Source organism: Balearica regulorum, chromosome 2 (genome assembly GCF_011004875.1).
Source record: "Balearica regulorum gibbericeps isolate bBalReg1 chromosome 2, bBalReg1.pri, whole genome shotgun sequence".
In the NCBI taxonomy this organism is placed as follows: Eukaryota; Metazoa; Chordata; class Aves; order Gruiformes; family Gruidae; genus Balearica; species Balearica regulorum.
Window position 1 is genome coordinate 129,205,397 of NC_046185.1, and position 24,049 is coordinate 129,229,445.

General features: G+C 40.5%; 1 protein-coding gene across 4 annotated transcripts in view; it reads right to left on the reverse strand.

Annotated features, from left to right (window-relative positions):
- PLCL2 (phospholipase C like 2) overlaps window positions 1-22,315 on the reverse strand; it is a 111,990-nt gene extending 89,675 nt beyond the window's left edge. For 2 of the 4 annotated variants that reach the window (XM_075745862.1, XM_075745863.1), the window contains exons 1-2: window positions 22,005-22,314; window positions 20,644-21,193 (exon numbers count right to left, since the gene is read on the reverse strand). In XM_075745862.1, the coding sequence (XP_075601977.1) occupies window positions 20,644-20,973 (330 nt within the window). In that variant the 5' untranslated portion in view covers window positions 20,974-21,193; window positions 22,005-22,314. Of the gene's footprint in view, window positions 1-20,643; window positions 21,194-22,004 lie in introns of all 4 variants that reach the window. The other 2 variants (XR_012834087.1, XM_075745861.1) reach the window with 2 other exon arrangements.
- Window positions 22,316-24,049: the final 1,734 nt, after the last annotated feature.

Sequence of the window (24,049 nt, forward strand, 5' to 3'; positions counted from 1 at the left end):
GCATACACTTCTGTAAGTCACAGTAGTAACTTTAGATTAAGTTAGAACGAGTTGGTTTACCACGTTCAACAGCTGTGTTGCCAAAGCATTTCCAAATTTTTTCTCAGTACCTCAGAATGTGACATTTGTTTAGTCTAACCGGTCACAGTCCAGATGATTGTTTTTTCTAGATTCTGCCTTCAAATTGTCTCTGGCTTCTAGTACTCTAGACAGAAAATGTGTCCAATAATCTTCTGCAGAACTAACTGTTCTCCATATTTCCCTTGGAGAAAGGGAGATTTCTCCCCAAGGTCTTGACCAGAGTTCAAAGCCTCCAACTACTATCAAAAGTAACCAAATAATTCTCACTTCAAAACAAAACTAGAAGTCCTGTGAATCCTCCAGAGATTCTGCCATTCTAAGCAACCTGATTTACAAGGTCATCTTCCTGAAGTTTTTGGGGTTTGTATTTAATTCTGTGTTCTAACTTGGATCTAAAAAAAAAAAATCAAAAAAAATTAAAAAACCCTAAAAAATTAAAAAAGCATGAAAATAATACAAATAGGTTTTATCTTACTTTCTTTCAATCAGCAATAAAAATATGGCAGCGATAACGCTTGAATCCTAACCAGGAGCTGTGGAAGAAATCTTCTCTTGTAGCCTCAGTTTTTAGGGAAGAACATTGAGAAATGTCACTTTCACGTCTGCAGAATATTCTCCAGTTACAAATGATTCAGACTGACGTGCTAAGGACCCTCCAGATCAACTGGATTTTATAAATTCCCATCAGTATATTACTAAACACAATGGACAATCACTAAACAGTTTTCTGTTCATTTTCATCTCTCATACACACATTTCCCCCCCCCCGCCACCGAACATGAAGAAATAATTCCAGTACCCACCATGAGATAGCCACAGGTATCTTAAGTTCAATGCAAGAACTTTGTTAATGGATTCAACCAGCAAGCAATTTCTGTTAACAAAAGGCCAGCTTGAACTCCTTGAAAAGAGAAAAAGGCATCAAGAATGAAGAAAATAATCTTCCTCTTTCCCACACGTAGAAGTCATCAAATCCTTCCAATCATTTTCAGAAGTAAGAAGGGTTTTCTTTTTTATATGGGTAAAAGAGGTGAATGGAAGGGAAGGAGAATAAACAGAAGAATATAACACTCGTATCTCCCTAGAGAGGCTAATTCTGGGAAGAACACTTCCAAGCAGATTTGCCAAAACTAGAAGAAACAGAGTGAGCATGTACTGGAAGAAGGCTTCATCTAAACAAAAAAGGAACAGTGTCAGCAATTTAATTCAATACTTTTCTGTGACCTTTTACATTTTAATAGCTGAGAAAAGCCATTAAGGATTGAATAGCACACCGTTTAAGATGATGAATCCCTTGTGGAAGAATCACAGTAACACTGTATACTCAAATAAGAGACAGGATAGAAAGTGACTATGCTTTAATAGTGAATGAGAATAAAACAGAACTGTCCTGGTTCTGGCTAGGATAGAGTTAATTTTCACAAGGAGCCAGGACAGGTGAGCCAAGCTGGCCAGGAGGCTATTCCATACTATGTGACGTCATGCCCACCATAAAAGAGGGCTAGTCAGGGAGGGGTGGGTTTGGCGTGGCTCCAGGAGGGGCTGAGCATCTGGTTGGTTGGTGGTAGGATTGGTAAATTTCTTTCTGTTATCACCCATTGTGAGTATCTGTTATCAGTACTGTTGTTGATTGTTTCCCTTTCCCTTGCTGTCCCAGTAAACTGTCCTTACCCCAACCCACGAGGCTTTGCCTTTGTTTTCCCATTCTCCTCCCCATCCTGCTGGGGGAGGGGTGAGCAAGCGGTGGCATGGTGCTCAGCTGCCGGCTGGGGCTGGGGCTGAACCTCGTTCAAGAACAGAGGTATTTAAATAGTGTAAACAAGATGGAGAAACAGGAATGCTGAACTTTAAATGAGGATGTTGATGTGACAGATGTTTCAGAAACTCAATGTAATGAAGACTACCAGTGGGAAATTACTACCAGCACACAAGTTCACAAAGTCAGAACACACTGTTAGCATGCAAGAGTTCTGCTACAGGTGAAAGGTGGCTTACGGTTAAATCAGATAGACTAACTCTGTCAACACACAAGATGCCTATGCATTGAGATTCCAGGTGTGGCCAAGACATTTTCACATACTGAGGAAAAAGAGGCTGAGGGACACAGGAGATTATTAATAAAAGACTTCAATTCTTTCCAAGTAGACTGGACAGCTCTTATGCTCAAAATATGATTCCAAAATCTCAAGAAATCCTTTAAGTTATACACTACTTTATAGAAGAACAAATGTAACACCAGAATATAAATATAAAAGTGAAATAAAGAACATGAATAAGGAATGATTGCTCACCATTTCACCCGATAAAAAGAATTAAGGATACATCAAATTAAACTAGCAGGTGGCAGATTCAAAATAAAGAAGAAACAGTACTTTTTCCTTACAAACACACTCAAGATCTGCAATTCTGAGCCACAGCACGTGATGCCAAAGTGTACAGAGACTTCGAAAAATAATGGGAGCAAAATCTGTCCTTTAAATGTAGATACTAAATATGAGAATACCACCTCTGACTCAAAACTCTTGAGCAATAGGTCACTGAAAAATACTAGGACGATATTGAGGGACAACGATACGTAATTACTTTACTCTTGAACTTCTCTCTGCAAAAAGGCAGGGGGAGCAATGGACTTTTTTATTCAAATCAAAGCACAGACCAGGGCTTCACTGCCTGTCAGTCTCCTTCCTCCACACTGAGGTTTCTGAGACAATGTGGGACACTGTCCTTGCTCCCAAGTGCTGTGGAGCTTAGAGGCTGTTACAGCACCTGGGCACCTCCCTGAGGCCTCTCAAACTCTGCAGAGGTGACAAGAATGCACAGCTGGATGCTTGGCTTCAGAAAGCTGCTTTGCTGCAGCTTTCATCCAGCTTCCCTACGCTGGCAGCCTTGACCGCAGTCAACAGCTCAGGATGCAAAAGCAGCAGTGATGGCTGCGCTGGCCCTAGCATGACCATGTCCTCCAGATGACCATGTTGTGAAGCACCTGGGTTGCTGGAGGGGCTCCAACGTGGTACTTTGGTACCTTGTTCCTCCCTGGGCTAGAATCCAGCCAGTGCTTGTGGATCAGGGACAGGGCAACCTGGACATTCAGCACTGAGTTGTCTTTTTCAGTTATTAAGAGTTCAGCCCTTGCCAAGCCATGCAACTCCACTCCCTGTACTTTTCTGACCAGACTGTCCCCATCTAGTATCTATTCAGTGGGCACTCACCCATCAGTTTATTTTGTCTTGTTGCTGATACTTTGCCTAGATGACCTTCAGCTTTGCCTTCCTTTCATGCTTCTCAGGGCCTGCATTCAAGCACTCTTCTGCATGCCCACTCTCAGTGGAGATAGGATGATGGGCCAGATGCAGACAGGCTGTTCTTAACAGAAGACTTAAGAAAAAGATGTGTGTTTGAGAATAAACTACTTTAATTTATATTCCAGTTTCTAAGTCTCTGATCCACTTCAAATGATAGAGATTGTTGCACTGCCATGCTTGCTTTACAGCACATCAATGGAACAGAGCAGCTGCTACCTACCAGTTTAACAGCTTCCAATCCCCACCGTTTATTTTCCAACAGGAACGCTGGCTAGAAGGAAGTGAGTTTTACTGGGGAACTTGCATACAGAGCCTTTACAATAACTCATGAAGCTACTTTCACCCATGGCAAGGATCCTACTACCACATCTGTGGCTAGCCCCAAAAGAAGAGGAATATGTAAGATAGCTTTGAGCTACTCTCCATTTCCTTTCTCCTTGGCTGTATCAAAGTGTAAAGGAAAGTAAAATGTAGAAAAACAAGCGCACAAGAGATGCGCAACTCCAACACTCTGTACCTTTCCCTTTTCCCTTTCTATACACGCTCACCCTTAATGCTCTGACCTGCTTTGTGATGGGGTGTTTTTTTAGCAACACAAACTTGTTGGAACAGCAAACTGGCATCACTATGGACCAGAAGCCAGATGGCCCATTTGGAAGACTACAGCAACACAATATTCTCTTCTCATGTAGTTAATCATCTCCAAGCCACAAAATAAACCTGAAGGGTAACTAGTATTTTTAATTAGTCTCAAATTAAGTAAGGAGTATTTTAAATATCTTTGAAGTTTATATTGATAATTTTAAATGCAAGTAGAATTCTGTTTTATTCACACATCTGGCCCTTTCAATGAATCCTATGAATCAAGAACATTCCTATGAATCAGGAACAAATATCATGAAAACCACAACTTTGATTCAATGATATTCATATTAAACAGGATATTGTCTTCCTGATAAACTGGTATTCCCCTTAAATTACATATATCCACCAAAATAAAAGCAGTCTATTCAATTAATCCTGCACATTGAGCTAAATAGAACAAGCTTATAAGTTTGGCCCAAGAAAATTACAGTAACTTTATGCTACTACCTTTTAAAAGTTCCAAAAAACATGAAGTGATAAACGGACATGCATGCTATGAGAAGAAGAAACACATGTAAGAAAATAATTTTATGCAGATAGTAGAGAAAAATAAAAGAACACTATTCTTTTTATTGTTCTTAGTCCAACACAAGTCAACTCCTAGAACTCAAATAACAGGCAGGCCAGAAGAAACTCCCCACAGTCACACACACAAAAAAAAAAAAAAAGATAGGAAAGGTAACCTGTGTATGGAATTGGAAGTGAAGGAGTTATATGATGCCACCTTAAAAAACAGCTTTTTGCATCAAGTACTTATTTCCTTCCATTTGAGAAACTGCCAGTTTTATTTCCAAAGTATTCATTAAGAAACATTTTCTTGATCTACATTGACTTCTGAGACCTTGTTTCTCTATGATATACAAGTGCAAACAAGTGTCTCATTCCTAATATGCTTTGCAATAACTGGAGTAAAAAAGATTGTGAAAAGTTGAGCATAACAAATACATATAGTAAGGAATCTCAAAGTAATTTGGTCAAGGAAAAACTGGAGAAAACATGCCCATAAACTTTGAAATTTTTCTAGTATTCCTGGTTGAAGTTACAGCTTAAAAAACACTTTTTTTAAAAATTCTTACATGTAAACAAAACAGGGTTATAAAATTCTAGCAGGTGTCACCTTCTCCCAATGAATTATCATGAACACGGAAAGAAAATGTAGAATGTGAAATAAGTACATTTTTCTGTAACAGTTTTGTTTCAAACAAAGTCTCCTACAGTTTTAGTACATTTCTTATCATGTTTTACAGTAACAAATTACATTAAAACAAAGATTTCCTGGAGGCAAGGAGAAATGGCTTTTCATTGCTGATTTAAAACAAAAAACGAGTTTGGCAAGCTCCAAAAACAACAGGGATGGAAATGAGGAAGTTTCAAGCAGCATAATTTCTGCCTGACAGAACTGCAGCCAGTGTACGCACAGAATGACCACAGACATAGTGAAGAGAATTCTCCTGTATCATCGACATAAACGTAGTTGGTTGAGAACATTTCTTACTCCCAAGCAGTAGTGCAATTTAAGACAGAAGTCCATACATGTTTTATTTTTGCTAAAGTGTTGCCTCTCTACCTTTCCTCAATGCAGCACATGTAAGAATGGCAGTCATTTTCCCACTGGAACATTGGAGAGAAAAATACAGCTTCCTCCCTGGGATGACCATGAATTTCATTAAAATCAGAGTAGAAACAAAAGAAAAATGTATTAGACACAAAATTTTATTCTGCCTATATTAAGAAAGAAGTCTTATAAACTAAGAACCATCATAAAAAGAACCCTATTTCCAGAAGGAGGGTTCAGAAATGTTGCATTAATTTCATACACTGTAATGCTAAGAGAAGATGATTTGACAAGTCACAGAGGGATTTTGCTGCTGCTCAACAGCTGCCTCTCACAATAAGATCTCCTAAGACACTTTCCAGCAAGACATTAACTGGCATCCCATAAATAAAAAAGAAAAAAGAAAAAAAAAAAAAAAAAGGAAAAAAAGAAAAAAAAGGGGAAAAAAAAAACCTCCACAACCACCAAATAGAAGTAAGTGCAGCCTTCCACAATGCTATACCATACTGAAATAATTTATGAGCTACTAAAGTTGTAGGTAAAGGACTCAAAAACATTTTGCCTTATTCAGACACATTATTCTTGGCATATAACTCATTCTGACCCACGACCAGAAATCCATTATTTTTTTCACCAGCTCTCAAAAACTGCCCTACTACTTAGCAACAAGGAACATATGCAAGACCAACACTTAACACACCTCTTTCTGTTTGTTATTGTATGTAATTCTACATTTTTCAAGTAACTCCTTTAAACATTGTGACTATGATTTATATCTCAGCTATCTGTGAAGTCATTGTATTTCCCCTTCATTACCAGCCCTGAAACCTGCTAACATTCTCAAGCCTCTGGCTTCAGAAACCTTGGACTCATATTTAAATTCCTGCCAAGTTGTTGGCCTGAACTAATACAGAACCAATTTTTTTTCTCCTTTCTAGTATAACAAATTAAGAGTTTTGAATTGAGGCCTCTTTCCCCCCCTCCCCGAAGTTCTGCCTGTCAAGAACAGCTTTTTAAGATTTTTTTAACTATCAGAACTTTATTTTTTAACTGGTATAGTTTAGGTCCTCAGATTTCTGTAACTGGTTATAAGTTTTGAGAATTTTGTAGAACTGTTTATCCTAAATTCTTTTCCACTAGAGAAATTTTCATAAATAGTCAGCTAAACAGAAGTCTGTGAGTATCTGATTCCTGTTATCACCACAGTATGTGGATAAGCTTACAGGGCCTCTATTCTAACACAATTTGGAAATATATGGTAATTGCTCTCAAATTGCTGAAACAAATAGTTTAATATAGGATCAATTTAAAGAACGGTTAACATTCTTCCTCAACATAACTAAACATGAGACAATTAACTACAAAACTCATGAAATCTTTCTAAGAGTTTGAAACTACTTAAAATAAATGTTAGAACATTGCTAATAAAATAAAAATTAAACTAAGAAACAGAAGAATAAGACCAAGTATGTGAACCAATAAAAAGTAAAATGGTTTATCAGTATTATAGTCTGTTATCTAATGTTATCTGCCCAAGACAACAGCTGTCTGTATAATAATCAAATGGTCTTCCAAATGTTATGGCAAATCTCATGATACTTGTGTTTAATTAAAGTCCTTAAGGATACTTATATCTCAGCGTCTCCAAGTTAACTTAAATTTTATATGTATTCATACATTCCTATGCCAGGAATTGGAAAATATGCAGCACGTGCAGAATGGCTTCAGTCAAAGGACCACTGAAAGGAAACCGATACATTAATTTTCATGTCTTATGATTTAAAAAAAACAAACAAACAACAAAGTTTGAGGACTTGTGATTTTTGAACATTAAGGTTAGACAGTACTGTAGGTAAACATAATAGGAATGCAAAACACGTACTTCATATAATTTCTCTTAAAGGGTTTCATTACAGTTAAACCAAAGGAAAGGACAAGTGAAGTAAGCAAAAGAGCATACACTGTCTAAAGCAACTGGGCAATCAATCAACAAAGGAAGAAAATCCAGCAACAGATAGTTGATCAGATCCAGAGTCCCAAGAAATTCAAGGACAGGGCGGAAGAAATTAGTACTACGCTTATGAGCCTGCTTTTCATGAGGACTTACTGCAAGTCAACTTCATGGACAGGAATATTCAGTAATACTGGTTTTGTCCTGAACACAACCAGAATTCAAGGATAGAGAAGGTTATGAAGGGCTTTAAACTGTGTAAACAGCTGATCTATGCAAGACCAATACTGTTTACATTCTTCTGCAAGGACCTCCAAAAGCTTGTTAGTGATGTCCTCCAGACAAGTAAAAAGAGAAAGGTTCATACAACTGTATTGTTAACAATTATGTAAGATTTTTAAATCAATGGACCAAGAGTTCACTCTGTATTACATTTTTGAAAAGTCCTGGAATAAAGCAGTAAGCAAACACAAGACCCACCTGGCTCATAACCAAAGCAGCAAACAAAAGTTTGCAGTAGAAGTCCATGATTTATTCCCATCAACAATAGTAAGTGGTGCAGATCAGACATTTAAAATAAGGAAGGGTTACAAGGCATGCATTTCTAGAATACAGAACTGTATTCTAAATATTTTAAGTAGTAAACAAAACCAAAAAGAAGTAAGGAGTAGCCTTCACCATGATTAATTTTGACTCTTGCAAAATTTACTGACATAGGGGTAGGCTCTGAACCAAACAGAAAAAACCGTAACACTCTGCATTTCTGTTTTATATACTAAATAATTTAACTTGTGTTTGTTTTATACAAAAACTTTTTAAACATTGAACAACTATGCTGTATTTTAACAGAACACATTAGAAAATTCTTATTTCTCCACAAGTACCGTTTAATAAAGTACTCTAACCATCTACTGAATTAATATAAAACCTATTTCATGGCAGACAATTAGGCACAATGTTAAATCACAAGTGGTATGTTTTCTTATCAAAAGATGCATTTAGTTGAAGGTATTCCATAATGTAATTTTACGAAATTCACCAGAAAAAGTGAGAAAAACTTGAAATAAATTCAATAATTATTCACTTCAGAGTATTTCCAATACATGCAGGGATTGCTTGCAGACTGTACTACAAACATTAGAATCTAATTTTTTTTAAAATAAAATTAATTCAAGATTCTTAGGTCTGTGGCAAGTGGTTAATCTTGGAAATCAATTTTTAGATGCCAAGGCTTTAAATCACGAGGCTCTTTTTCATCTCACTTGCCTTCCCCCCCTCCCAAATGGTTATAGTTAATTTTATATATCCACAAAGGACAGAGTTGAATTTGGGATTAGATGTGGAAGAAAAAAATATATTTGTTGTAGCTGACCATACTGAAAGTATGTATTTGAGCTATGATTTCTGGTTAATATAAAAATTCCTCAGCAATTACCAGGACAAAAAAGGTCAATTTTCTCCTGGCAAGGCAGGGACTCCTAAACTACTATTTTGGGAGGTTAAGTTCAATATTTATGGACAGAAATATTAATTTCCACATATAAAACAACATAAATCCATGTCAAGTTCTATTCCCGTTACTCCAACTGAGTGTGTCTCACTTTCAAACAGAAGAAAAATAACACATAAACAGACATTTTAAAAGAAGCAGTAGAATTATCTGAAGCTTTGAAACTTAAGAATTACATAATGCTGCTGACAGTAATGCTCAGAAATTATGAGACAGGCACTGGACTGTATCACAAAGTGGACACAAAAAAGCATGAGGATTCAGGAATAACAAAAGTGTCTTCTCCTGTCTCAACACAGGAGCCCAACTGAGAAGGAAGAGGCTAATCAGTATTACTCCTCAATAGCCAGAAAGTTCTGAAGAAGGGAAAAGGAAAACAAAGCAATTTTCCTCCTCAAGGGGAAAAAAAAAAAACACACACACACACACACAAAAAAAAAAAAAAAAAAAAAAAACCTGGGGGGGAGGGAAGGGGAGACAAAAGGAGATAACCCTAAGAAAAACTCAGGAGAACATCCTAGCAGATACTTCACACCATTTCTATTTTCAACAGCTCAAGTGACAAAGTGTTGGGATTTCCTTCCAAGATAATGCTGTTGTACCAATCTTGTGGGACCTAAAATCTTCTAGTTATTTTTATCCTTCATTGCTTACTGTAACCATTTAATAACCTTTTTAATCCTCAGACGAATTCTTCTCTGAGGTGAAACATTAGAAGCTCTTCCATTTTCAGGAAGCTACCTGATCTCATTGTTAAACTTTGTATGAGTTTCCTAAAGACTAGAAATGCTGCCTTGGCTCCTCTGGACTCTGACACAGGTGTCCTGAAGATCCTCACACATTATAAAAGAAAAAGAAATAAAAGATTGGCTAAAATAATCCATTAACATAAGTGTTGAGCAAGAATCTTAAAATCCAGAAATCTAGGACATCCAAAATACCACCACACTGCATTTCAAAACAAAGGTCCTTCCTTTTTCACATTTAACAGCTTATTATAAAATGAAAGCACTTGTATTAGTACTGCATTTTTCAGTTTTATGCAATGTCCACGCTATTTTATTCTGTTACTAGGCAAACAAATGTACTTGACCATAGCTAGAAGCTAGATGTGCTAATCAGCAATGTTTTGTGTCGCCAGTACCATAAAAAGATGTTATAACGTGTTAAAAGATTTCTAACAAAACATTAGTCTCCTGCAAAGATGTTAATGCCAGCCACTTTCAACACAAGCATCATCACCAGCACATTCTTACACAGTTCTTCAAAGAGAATGTTTTAAATATTTAGTAAAAGGTTTTAACAGCACTCTCCCATTGCCAATTAGTGACAGTAATACCATTTAAATCTTTGATAATGACAACACTAAAAATAAATAAATTACAGTCCAACTTAGTATCACAACACTGCAAAACATTCATTATGCCATAGTGGATTTATACATTTGTCTGGCACACATCTGGAATACCATTTTAGTCACACACTGCAAAAAATTAATAAAATGGAAGGAAAAATACATAAAAAGACAGCAGAATGAAAAAAGCACAGAAAAGCATCAACAGGTGGAACAACTAAAGCCATTAAGATTCTTCAGCCTGGAAAAAAAAGATGACATAAAGCAAATGTGATGAACAACTTTGAACTCATTTGCGGAATGGAGAAAGTAAGTATAAAACAATTGTTTGTTATCTGTTCTAACACAAGAACAAGGGCATAGCAGGTAAACAAGTAAGTAGCTGCAAGGTAAAACCAGACAGAAAAGGACTTCTTCACACAACACGTAGTTAAGAAACTGCCGTTTCAGTGGTGAAAAGCTTACAAAAGTCAAAGTGGCCTTTGACAATTACTGGGGAAAAAAACCCATATGGATTATTAAACACAAAGATGTCTTAGCTCCATCCACATCACTTAAGGCTGGGAGCCGATGCCAGGAAAGGAGGCTCTTTCTATTCTTCTATGTTATAGCAGTTGCTGTTGGAGGCAAGCTAATGAGTCAAGTGGACTTTTGGTCCAACCCAGGGCAGCCTTTTGTAAATTCACAAGGGCTGGCAACTTTTGAAGACGGGGGGAAACAGATGCATCTACCGTAAGCTATGTAGTCAGCCTTCATCGCAAGTTCAAGCCTCAAACCCTGTGGGACTTAAACTCACTGTGAAAGTCAACAGCCTTGCACTGGAACCTGTGCTCTGTTCCTCCTTTTTGGGGATTCACAAGCAGACATGAATTATTGCAGTATTCCACACACCACGCAGAGAGCTCTGCTCTGTTCTAGCACTTTGCTAGGAAGACACGGATCTCCACAAGCTGAAGAAGAAAAGCAGAGTATGGCCAGTCTGTGGTCTCTGCAGCTGAAGCAGAAACGCCAAGCTGCATGAGGGATGGAGAGAGATCAAAGAAGGGGAGGGACAGAGAGGGTGACACAATAGACAAGGTGACAGAAACCGGAACCAGGTCAAGCAGGATCGTAAAAGACTCATGTTACGCACTCTTACACAACCTTACTTCTAAATCTACAAAATACCAAAAAGATAACACGTGTAAAAGCACTCAGTGCTTTTGCACGATACCACCACTCTCAGAGCAGATTCCAAATCAAGCTGGCCATCATTGAAGAAGACCAAGTGTGAGGCACATGGTACACATTATTTAAGATGAAGAACAAAAAGCTGAAAGGGTCCACCTCAAACAATGGCTGTGAGATGCATCACTGCAACTACTACCATTGGGGAGAACAAAGAGAATATATAGGAGAGATGGAGTTTAACAAATTAAGTACATCCAACAAGCCATAAAATGCTCTTGGGGGTTCTTCAAAAGCAAGAAAATCATAACACCATCCGAACTCAAATAACTTATGTCTGGTCTAGCTTTCTCCACTATGTGGTAGTAACATGCCATGACTAAATACATTTTCTCATTTCACATAAATATTAGTCTTTAGGATTCAGACTGGAAATGCTTTTTGCAACAATCTGCTATCAGCATATCTAAAAAAAACCTGATTTAGTGACCATTCTCTATAAATGACACAATACATTTCAGTTGATTCAAGCTACTTCCTGAAGCGATTTATTTCCAACTATTACTGAATTTTTCCTGCCTTATGTAGCAAAAATGTATGTATTTGTAAAGGTATAAATATTGCAATGAATGTAAGTATTATTTCAGCAACTCAGAGACTTTTTCAAAGTATCTTTCACGTACATGAAAGATATTCATTCTGCTTCTCATTTACTAAAGGAAAAAGCATGGTAGAGTATATAAAGTTGCTGGTTTGCTTTTTTATTTTTAAAATAATTGTTCCAGTACTGCTTACAGGAGTTACCTAAACTCAACAAACAACTGCCTCTCCTAAAAACACCAACAATAACTTGTAGGAAGAAAACTATATAAACAAAAGCTTTGACAGTGAGCTGAATTCCTGTCCTTTTAGTCCAAATTACACTTTAATAATACAAAGAATTAAGTGATGAAATTATTTTGTTTAAATAAACAATCATTTTATTTAAATAAACACTCATTTACACTTCATTTTCAGGAATGTAGTTAGAGTAAATAGTTGACAATGTTAAACACTTTTGTCATCGGGAACTAGGTAATGAAATATATAAAGCATCCGGGATTTTTCATCATAAGAGGTGTTTCACAAAACAAAAACCATGCAGACTGTTCTGCTGCAGAATTTCACAATCATTCTTCCTCTCCTATCCTACAATAAAAAGGGCAGTAAAGGATGGGGATATGTTCACTTACATGGATGCTAACACACCAGAGCATGCACAGAACTTTATAATGTGACCTTCTGTAGTGAAGGCAAAATAATAATGCTGGAAAGGACAAAAGAAAAAGAAAAAAATTATAAGCACAGAAGCTCAACCATAAAGGAACTTGAAAATTCTGTGGAAGTGCTTTCTAACAACACAGCAGCAGTTCTTTTTCTTCTGCAGTACTGATTATCTCATAATTTAGAGGAAATATCAAACTATTTTCAGGTTTCGGATCAGTCATGACACTAATACACAATATCAGTTATGTGCTATATATTTGTAAGGTGTCTGTTTCTTATACCAAAATAAAACCCACAAATAAGTTGTTTTTATTAAAGTAAATATCTTTACTGTAAATTTGGAAATCTAGCTTAGTATCTTATTATTTTATATTTTTCATTTTATAAAACTCTCAGCCAGTATTCCAAAAAGGGGTTGGTTGGTTTGTTTGTTCATTCAAAGGCACTTCCTGTCTGCCTGCGCTTATGAACTATGTACTGCAATTGCCAGAACATGAATGTTTGGTATCTGAAAAGATCCCTGAACGCAGTATGAAATCTGAAATACTCAAGGATATTTTATTACTTATTCCAAAGGGTCAAATGACACTAAAAGAAATCCCAGGAGAGGCAGAAATTATTCACATCTGTTTAACTTTCCCAAGGCTGCACCAGTTAACACTGTGAGCCACAGTACTGCTGATTTCCAGTCACATGCTATATTGCACTCTCCACTGTCTTGAACATTGATGTTTCGTGAGGTCAAGGTCCAGGAGGCAAGAGGTGGGTGAACTCAGGCATGCTCCTCTTCAGAAGCAAGGGACAGATGAGTCTATACCAACAGTTCTTGAAAAGCAACTAGTTAAGTAGAAATAAAGACATGTACTGCAGTGAAGAGGATGGGCAACATATCATTCCAAAGGATCATACATCATCTCCTACAACAGGCAGAAGTAAGTACAGTGATGGCACTACCCCATGTTGAAAAGGCATGCCAGATGTGAAAATCTACCGTAAAACAGTAATGATAGTCTTTATAGACACAGCTGCAAAACAGGGAAGGATGACACTTGCTACTTACTCCACTTAAAGAGAAACAAACCAGCCCCTTTCAAAGCACTCTTTTCCATGCCAACACTGCAATCTATTAAGTATATTATAAATTTATACTTACCATTATTTTAATAAATTTAGAAGGGAAGACATTTTCTCATAAATTATATTTCTGAACCAGATTCTACAACACCATATTGCCCAGTTTAAGGTGGTAAAGAGTAAAAATAACTGATTTTTAAATTTAACCATGGAGTATAGAATTTGAAATTATATTTAAACCCCATAAACCACAATGATTTCATGAAAAAAAAAATCACATATCGTTGCATGATGGAAATGATAGCTTAGTTATATCTGGCTGTTCACCTGAAGATGGAAGAGCTGCATGCACATTAGATGTTAAGTTAAAATCAGAAAAGAACCTGACAAATTGAAGATATGATCTGAAATAATTAGAACACAGTCAGGAGGACAAATAAAAGCTTTTAAATTCTGTGCAGATGATTGCTTTTGCCCATATACAGAGAGGAATAAATCAGCCAGCAGTTCTGCACAGAAGGATCACAAACAAAAGGTGATTAAAAGACAAAGAGCATCATAGCAAAATTTATTAACAGTTGATCGTGTAACAGAGCAGTGGAGAAGAGTAGGCTGACCTCTTGAGGTCTCTTCCAGCCCTATTTTTAAACATTCTTCAATGCACATACGCTGCTGCTTTTTATCATATTTTTCTCTTCTCCATGTATGTTAAACATAAATTATTATACACCTTTCTTCCCCTGAAATCTACCTGTTAGTCTGTTTATATTTAGATTTCTGAATTTTGAACACAATCCCAAATTAGTGTCCAAAGATAAATATTTTAGAATAAATACACCAGTATTCTAATACATGATTTAAGTTAATTTGGCCTTTAAAGATAGACAATCGGCAAATATTACTTAGGTTTTTTTTTTAAATAGAGTCAGTGAGAATAATATAAAGACCTATGTCACTATCACGCATGGACCAGCAAAGACTGGGAAACTATGCAATTAACTTATCCTGTCAGTCTCAGTTTACATTTTCTAATCTTCCATGAATGCAATCAAATCATGGGAGCACTGTATTATCTGTGAGCCACTGGTAGAAGACCACTGCTCTAATTCCTAGTTTAAAAAAAGTCTAAACTAATAGCCATATCTTTGATCAAGCCTGATAATAGGCATCAAAAATCCTCAACAGGTATTCATAATGATTTTTAAATTTCATTAATTTGGTTTGGGTTTTTTTTCCACCACTGAACAGACTGAACATTTTTTGTGGATATTCTAAGGATTTGGGGGTGGAGGCCATGAAAGAGTTGCTATTATTCACACTAGCCAAGCTCTTTACTTAGTCAACAGAAATAGGTAAGCTCTTCCAGAAGAAAAGTCAGAGAAGCTGAATTCATCCAAATTAAGCTCCCACTCCAAGTCATCTTTTGGAAAAAATACTTTTTCTTCATGGGCTATAGTAAGTAAGCTAACTAAATTACATGCTGAACTTGGGTAAAGTGAATATTGTCATGTACCCATTTCTACAAACACCTTTTGTTTTGGGGGTTTTTTTAATAGTATTACATATATCCAAATAAAATTTTGGTTACTGTGGTCTACAGAAAGTAATAGTGCAAATAAAAATATATACCAAATGCACAACATACCCACTGAGTGGCTGTGACCTAACACATATCCCAGTCCAGTGTCACTGTTAACAAGTAGTAAAATGCCTGATATATACGTCTAATGTATATATACCATATGCAGACACCTAAGGTATACAGCGTTTATACGACAGAAAACATGATTTAGGGAGGTACTATATGGTGTCAAATATTGTTTTAAAATATAGATCAATTTTTTTTTAAATTAGGAAGTCAGTACACAATAGGTAGTATGGGATGAAGGAGGAGGAATACAAACACTGCTAGGTGCTGGTAACCTTCTATAGTCTAGCTGAGAGTCCAATAAATCAAAGAGAAAGTATCCTCTAAAGGAAAGCTCCAGGATTTATGGAGCTGCAGATCTCTCATACTATCTGACAAACCAAACAGATTAGATAGATCTACACTAAATCAACAAGAAGAAACTAAGAAACAAAAAAACAAATCCAGAAACAGCTCAGAAAAATCTACGCTTCGATTGTCTAGTTGAAAGCCTGCCCAAGGTAAGAGTAGGAGTAGCTCAACTATCACAGCCTTGTCTCCTAAATATATATGCTGGTTTTGTGGTGTCAGTTTTGGTGTCATTTAACATATGTGCTCTGAGCAAAGTATCTTCTGTTGTTGGGACATTCCTGTCTTCCTTCCACATGGATCTTCTGTAACTAGGAGGAATTCAGCTCGTAGTGTAGCTTTCTGTTTCCAAGGGGAAAGGGCGTGGAGAAACAAAGTACATGCTAGTTTTGTCCTTCTTTCCCCTACACTACTGTTTTCTTTGAACTTCAGGAGCCTTACCACCTTTGAGCCTGTTGCTGCTCAATCAAGTTTACTTGAAAGTGTCCAGCACATTGAAAAGTTACTCGGGCAGAAATACTTTATATATATATATATATATTTATAAAAGAGCATCACTACACAGGTTTCTTTCCCAATATGAAAGATGACTGAAAATCAGGTAATTTCATATACCTTAAACTGATTCCAGCAACCTAACTCCTTTATATCTTTTTAGATGGAAACTGAACATGCATGATCTATTCCTGGGTCTCCACAAAGACTTGCTAACATGCCATTGTGGCTAAGGTAATTTAGGACTGCAGAGAACCTAGACCTACTGAAAATACTACTTTAGAATTTACCATGAACACAAAAGGCTCTATTAAAGCCTTTAAAACAATCACAATGGTAGAAAATACTGCATAACGTTCTCCATATTTCATATTTTGTACACCTGATACAAATAGGTATACAGTATGAATTAGAGATCATAGAAGACTGAATGAGATAATAACATCTTCTGGCATTTTAATAAGAAAAAGAAGATCTTAGTGCATATGCTGTAGAACTCCCCAGTCGCAGAACGACACAGATATAAGCATGTTTAGTTTCAAAAGCAAAGCTCTGCTGAAAATTATACCCTAGAATATCTACCTGCTAAATTTGGTTTTTCCTCCTCTGTTCTCACAGACTTTGGAACTTAGGAGTTGCCAAAGCTCAGCAAGTGTAAGACTTTACAAAATGAAAGCTTGAGTTTACACCCAGAATAAAAAAGGGAGATATGAATTTGTTTAAGTTATCGGCCAAAAAAATTATTGACACCAAGCTCAGTATTACTATGCGCAAAAAAAAATTCCCTGGGCTTTGCTTCCAGACACATGTTGATAAGAACACTCTCCTGCTCACAGAATGCCAAGCCACCTTTCTCCATGTACTTCTCTTTGTTGTCTTCCTAAATAACTGCAGTCTCTCCAAAGTGTCTCTCTTCTCATTTTATTACTGTAATACCTCTCCTAATACAGACATATTTATCCTGCTGGATAAATCCAGATCCTGCTGGATCTTTTTCTGTCTAGGTCTATAGTTTTGACAAACTCTGAGGTTCTGTAAGTGTTTATTGGAGACCCCTGGAAGCAAGCAGCTCTCAGGAAAAATATACACCACATGTCATTTTCTGCCTTAAAGATTCTCAAACTCCTACCACCTCAAAGTCTCTTTAAGAAAGAAGTTTTTATCTCACATAAAAATAAAGCAAGCCCACTGCCAACTGTCAGAGCACCTAAGAGAAATAGTTCACAGGATGCTGAAATCCACTTTGAACTGCAAGATGGACTCACTGTAAATTCATTTGACAGAATATTAGAGGAACTGTTGTCAGAAATTGTATTATAGGAAACCAAGGAAAAGATTGTGGAAAAACAAAATAGGGACCAAAAAAAACCCACTACGTACAAATAAGTGGTACATAGATTAGTTCACAAATCAGGTATCTGAAGAGCCTAAATCCCATGAACGCAAAATGTGTTGTCACTATCACCTCTGACAAATCGTAATCTCGTAAACACAGAGAATTAGAAATAGAAAGCGGAAAAGTCTCTATAAACACAGATATGCAGTCCCTACCCCTCAAGTTTGGTTCAGCAAAGGTAAGCAATGAAATAGGCTATTCCATGAAAATTGCTACAAATGAAGGGTACAATCTTTAACACTTTCAGCCTAAATGCAGCTTATATATGAGAGTGAAAGGCCAAGTAAACTACCATGGTATGAAGATCATATTAGTTTTTCCAGTAATAGTGGCCCTACCACCTGTCATCATCCTAGCTGACACTTCAACCTCAAAGAGCACATCCTCTTGTACCAACGAAGAAAGAAAAAGCCAAAATTATGCAGGCGCATAAAATAAATAAAAATAGAAAGAAAAAATACAGAACCAGTGAAAAAAAGAGAAAAGAGAGACCTGCAAGTAAAAAAGGAAAGGAAAAAAAGGCAGCAACAGCTCTGAGAAAAGTTATGAAAATAGACATCCAATGGAAGCACAGACTAAAACCAAAATAAAACACATTTCTGTGCTTCTGAAGAAGTACAGTTCTGAAGAATTTAATCTGCACTGGAACTATTATTCAAACATCAATTTTCTGTTTGTGACTCAAAAGCCTACACAGTAATCAGCAGGCAAAATATTTCAAGTATTAGATATTCCATAAATGTGCATTTTACAGATCAGCTAACAATGTTGTGTTCTGCATGAAGGTATGAAATCTGCATCTGCATGGCACAGACCTGTTTCCTGAGGTTACTCCATATATTCTTTAAGACCAGTTTTACATCATTGGTGTAAGTTACTAAAACTCCAGGAACATTTTACAAAAATAGATAACATTTTACTTTTTCCACTCTGTTTTACAAACTTTTGCTCTGCAAGTGCAGATAACAAGAACCACTTTAAGGTTTAATACTCGTACCAGATTTTCCAAAAGGTTTCACATCAAAAACTAGGCACCTACACAACTAAATTCAAATTACCTGCAAACTGCTGAACTTAGCATGTAGAAGAAAATTCAGTATATATGAACACGAGTGATTTTTCCCAGAAGTATTAAAAGTCATACCTAAATAAGTATCGATCACATAACCTTAAAAGTATCGTTGTCAGATTTTCCCAGTCATGTCATAATTATTCAAATGATAACACAAAAGTTGTAGTAATCAGTTCTTCGCAGCTAAACAGATTACGGTTCACATCTGCAAAATGGTATTCATCTATAATAATACCAGAAAGTTGAATAATTTTATATTCCAAAGTGCTATCATTTCTCTAAAAACCAAGAACCTTGACTTAGGTATTCACGAAATGTAATCCAAAACATATTTCCTTATCTCATGCTTCTTGACCTTAATATATCACATCCCTAGGTATTATATCCTTGTTTGGTCCCCAGAGAGGCAGAAGGTTGCTGTATGATCAAATCATGCACTACAAAGTAGTATAATGGCATGATACACACTGCAAACACCACCAGTATCTTCCTTGGGCTACCACAGAAAAAACAACAGTGTTAGGAAAGATCAGACCTGTAAAAAAATCACTGGCAAAAACAGTAAATATTAAGTTATTCCAACCCCAAGCTCCATTGCCCCTTGTCTATTGTTATAATTTCTTTAACACACACACACAAAAGTACACACCCAACATCACTGCTCGAACAGGAAGGGTGGGAGCAGGCTGTCAAATGTGTTCCACTGCTGACTGCCCTTGCTCTCCCCTTGGTTTTCATAGCAAGGTCCAAGAGATTGTAACACAACTTGAGATACACTACCAGTCTTGAATTTCCACCCATGTTTTTCTACCATCCAGCCAATAAAGATTCATACGTTGATTTTGGAGGTATATAAATATCTAAGAGGACAACAAATCCAGCTTGATTTTGATCTTGCTGATCTTGATTAAATTCAGTTCTTAAGTCCTTGAAGTTGTGTTTCATTTTACAGCTAGTACAGTCGTTATACCAACAGAGTAATTTCTCTATGGTCTCTCAACCTTTTCACTAGAGTTAGGAAAGCTAAACCAAGACAAAGTGTCATCTCTCAGGAACCGTGGATTTAAGAAAAGAGAACAACTGTATTTGTATAAATAATTGTATAAAAATAAACCCTCCAATTCCTTTTCCCACTGATCTATATTCTACCATTGACGTTCCCCCTACTTTTCAAGCTGAAACATTTGCATTCAGAATATGCAGACCAAAGCATAAATAAAGATGTTTCTATAGGTGAAGTACAACACAGGCTACTGTTAAATGAGCTGTCACTTTTAACAAGAAGAATGCTCCCTATTCTACCTTCTCCCACCCCCAGCCCAATGAGATCCCGAATCTCTCATCACCTGCTGTGTGCCTGTCACACACACAAGCCAATGGAGCCACCAAATTGCTCTGCACAGGTGCATCCCAAATAACAAGGATACTGAGTAATCCATGCCTTTCCCTGCCAGACTGGTGCCCATGTTGTCTTTTTCACAAGCCTGCTAGTTTCTCTTGCCTTCTCCAACAGGAGTTATAGCCTTCTGTTTTAATAATCATCAAAACATGATGCCCTCGCAACCCCCAAGCGTGGATGTGTGTAAAGCCATCCCCACACTGTTGTCCACTTCTGACAAAGGAAAAATCAAGTCCCCTCACCACAGGAGAAAAAAAAAAAGATGCTTATCCTTTCATCTAGAGCCAAGGGTCTGTGAGCCAAATCTATCACCCCCATCTCCCTGCCTCTGTCACAGAGAAAGAGCCAAGACCTTGATGGGGAGGAGCAAGTGCTCTTACCTTAATTATGCTGCTTCTCCGGGGGATGCCGGGTTTGCCTTCTCGTTGTTGACTGGTGGAAAATCCTTTCTCTTTGCTGCTGCTCTCCGGGCTTGCAGGAGGAGCTGATCCCGGCTCCTCGCCGGCTCCCACCAGGGCACAGTCCCCGTTGGAGACCCGGCTGCCTGCACTGTCAAAGTGGCATCTCCCGCCGCCGCTGCCACCTCCGCCTCCTCCTCCGCCTCCTCCTTCCCCATCTCCTGCCTTGAAGGCCACCTTCCCTTGGACCGGCCCCGGGGAGGAAGGGAGCCCCCCGCCGCCGGTGCCGCCACCGCCGCCAAACTCCGCCATCAGCCTCCCTGACTACAGCAGAAACAATATTGCTGTCCCCCTCCCCTCCTCCCGCGGCTGCTCGGCAGTGGCTCTTCTTCCGCTTTCTGTATATTTACGATCGGGGGATTTTGAGCAAAAGTCTCTCCTCTCCGCGCATTTGGCAGCTGAGGCCGCGCAGCTCCAGGAGGGGGGGACAAACGTCTCAGTTGCGTCTCGGCGAGCACCAGTCCTTCGGCACCTGGGGGAGGAAAAGAAACGAAACGTGACAGCCTGTCCTCACACGAGGCGGCGGCGGGCGGGGGAGCGTTACACCACAGCGCGCTCCCCTACACACACACACTCTCACACACACGCGTGGGAAGGGAGGGACCGCGCGAGGCGCCACGCCAGGCACACGCGCGACCCGGCGGGTACGGTGCCGCACAGCGCCGCGGGGGGCCGCGCAGCACGCCGGCAGCGCCGCGCGGGAACGGAGGGCGCAGGGAGCGCAGCCCCGCCGCGGGGGAGAGGGACCGGCCGGCCCGCCCCGACCGCTGTCCGCGACGGCAGGAGGGGGTGGGGGGAGAGGTTTGAGGGGAACCGGAGGAACTGCGCTGTTCGGACTGCTCACCCAGGAAAACAAGGGAGACGTTGATGGCGGTATTTTCACCCTTACGGTGAAACCCACAATCGCGGAGCAACGAAGCGGGAGCGAAAAGAGAACTTGAAGAACAACACGGCCCAAACCCTCCGGCCCCAGCCCGAGGGACAGCCCGTCCCACGCACAGCGGGGACACCCCGCCGCAGCCCCTCTCCGGCCACGCGCGACGGCGAGAAGCGGCGGAACAGGAGCCACGCCGTCGCCGCCGCCCCGCGGGGCACCCTCCCAGGCGCCATCGGCAACTTTTCTCCTCTCCCCGCTGACTGCCGACATCCAGCTGCCTCACAGCGGCTACAGCCGCGGCCGGGGCGGCAGCACCCCCTGCCCTCCCACCACTCCCGAGCCGCTACCCGCGACCCCTCCACCCCGTAGCCGGCCCCTTCCCGCACGCTGCGCCCCCGCTACCCACCTCGGCGGCAAGGTGGCAAGGGGAGCCCCCCTTGCTGCCGCCACTGCTGCTGCAGTAGCCGCTTTTTCCCCCCTCTCCCCTCCTCCCCGCTATGGTCGCCGCCTCTGCCCGGAGCCGGATACAGTGAGAAACTGATTCATGTGGTGGCTTCCCTCCCTCGCTCTCTGCTGCTGCTGCCGCCGCCGCCTCCCCCGGCTCAATGCACGGCAACAGCCCCGAGGTGGGAAATGCCGGCAGCGCTGAGGGAAAAGGCAGCCCCGGCCGCCCCCGCTAGGAAACTCTCCGGGGAAGGCAGAGTAAGCGAGCCGGGCTCGCCCCCTCCTCCGCCCGCCGCTGCCAATCACAGGGGCCGGCCCCGCGCGGATTGGGCGGCCCCGCCGCCAGCACCCCGCTCCGGCAGCTCGGGGGCGCTCCGCCGGAGGACAGGACCCGCGCCCGCCCCGGCGGCGGCCGGCCCCTTCCATCGCTGCGGGGTTATCGGTGGATTCCTCTACACGCTCCCTTCCCGCGCAGACGCTCCTGGCTAACACAAAGCAGTCCGCTCCTCGGCGCCCCGCTCCCGTCACCGGCCGCATCCTCCGCTCTCTTCCCCGCCCGGCCGCCGGGGTTGGCGCGGCGCAGCTCGCACCGGACGGCGGCTCCCGGCGCTCCGTGAGCCCTTCCCGCCCCTCCCGTCGGGGCCCCGTGCCCTTCACCCGCCCTGCCCAGCGGCCGCGCCCGTGCCCCTGAAACGGGCTGCGCCGGCCGCCAGGGCACGCAGGAAGGGCGGGGGGGCGGCGGCCCAACGGTCGTTCCCGCGCACCGTGAGGTGACCCGCGGCCGGCAGCCACCGCTGGGGCTTCTCCGGGGCTCACGGTGGGTAGGAGCTGGCGAGTCCAATTAAGTCCATTAATTAATAAAGGAAATAAGGTGATGGAGGTCTGGAGTATTAAAAGGTTCATGAAAACTGCAACTTGACAGTTACCCTAACAAGTGTGTCCACAACAAAGCAAGCGCGGCCAGTGTACCCTTACGTACCCCATACGTACGTGTTTACTTTTGCTATGAGACAAACACGAGTGATTTCGCATATATAATTCAAAGCCACACGTTTATTTTTACATCTTGACACAGCTGCGTATTGCAATAGCTTGATATTTCATGATTAAGTTGAATAAAGGGAAATGAAATGCCGCAGTTGAGGCACTTGGACCTTTGATTGAAATTCAGAAGTTGAGTCAGACAGGGAGGTGCTACACTGAGACCACGGGCAAAATTAGGAATCACAGAAATAGGAGAGTGAAGAGTCACACTGAGCAAAGAGACACCCAAGACAGCCCACACCATCTGACCTTCGGCATTTGGGTGAAGCGCCTAATGCAGGAGCTAGGCTCAGATTATAGTCAAATGAAAGCACTACGTTTTTAATTTAGGTTCCCCCAGTTGCCCTCTGGAGATCACTGAGTGTGTCTGGAGCCTTGGCACCAGAGATCAGGCACCTATCGTAGATACCTAGAATAAGGCAGCATAAATACCCCCCCCCCCTTCGGTGTGCTGGTGCAGAGTCACACGGTGGAAACACTGGAGTGAAGAGTATATTGTCAGTCCTGTCCCTCAGCTCCAGGGCCTTACCACGGGCTGCAGAGGGGTGCCTCCGTCTGTTGGTGGCCTTGAGCCATCTCGAAAGGGAAGACACCTCCATCTTCTCCTTTGGGACGGCAAGGGGCAGCTCACTCCTCCAAAACACTGAGAGCTGCAGGGGTGATGCTTTCTTCTGTCAGTGTTTAGCGATTAGATCGCCTGGAGCGTGAGAGCCCTTATATTAATCCCCTTTCTTCCTTGAAAGGATTCACTTCCCTGTCTCCACTGCCATCAGACAGCCACCGACTTACAGACTGCTTCTGGTGAGAGCTTTTTCCTCGGGGAACTGTAGCACACCATAGAAAGGAAACCAAGAGACACTGGGCCAGAAAGAAGACAGAGCACAAGCAGGAATGTGACTGCCGTTTAGCAGTAATCTGCTCATGGAGGTTATTTAAAAATTGTCTTCATAGCAAGGAAAGGAC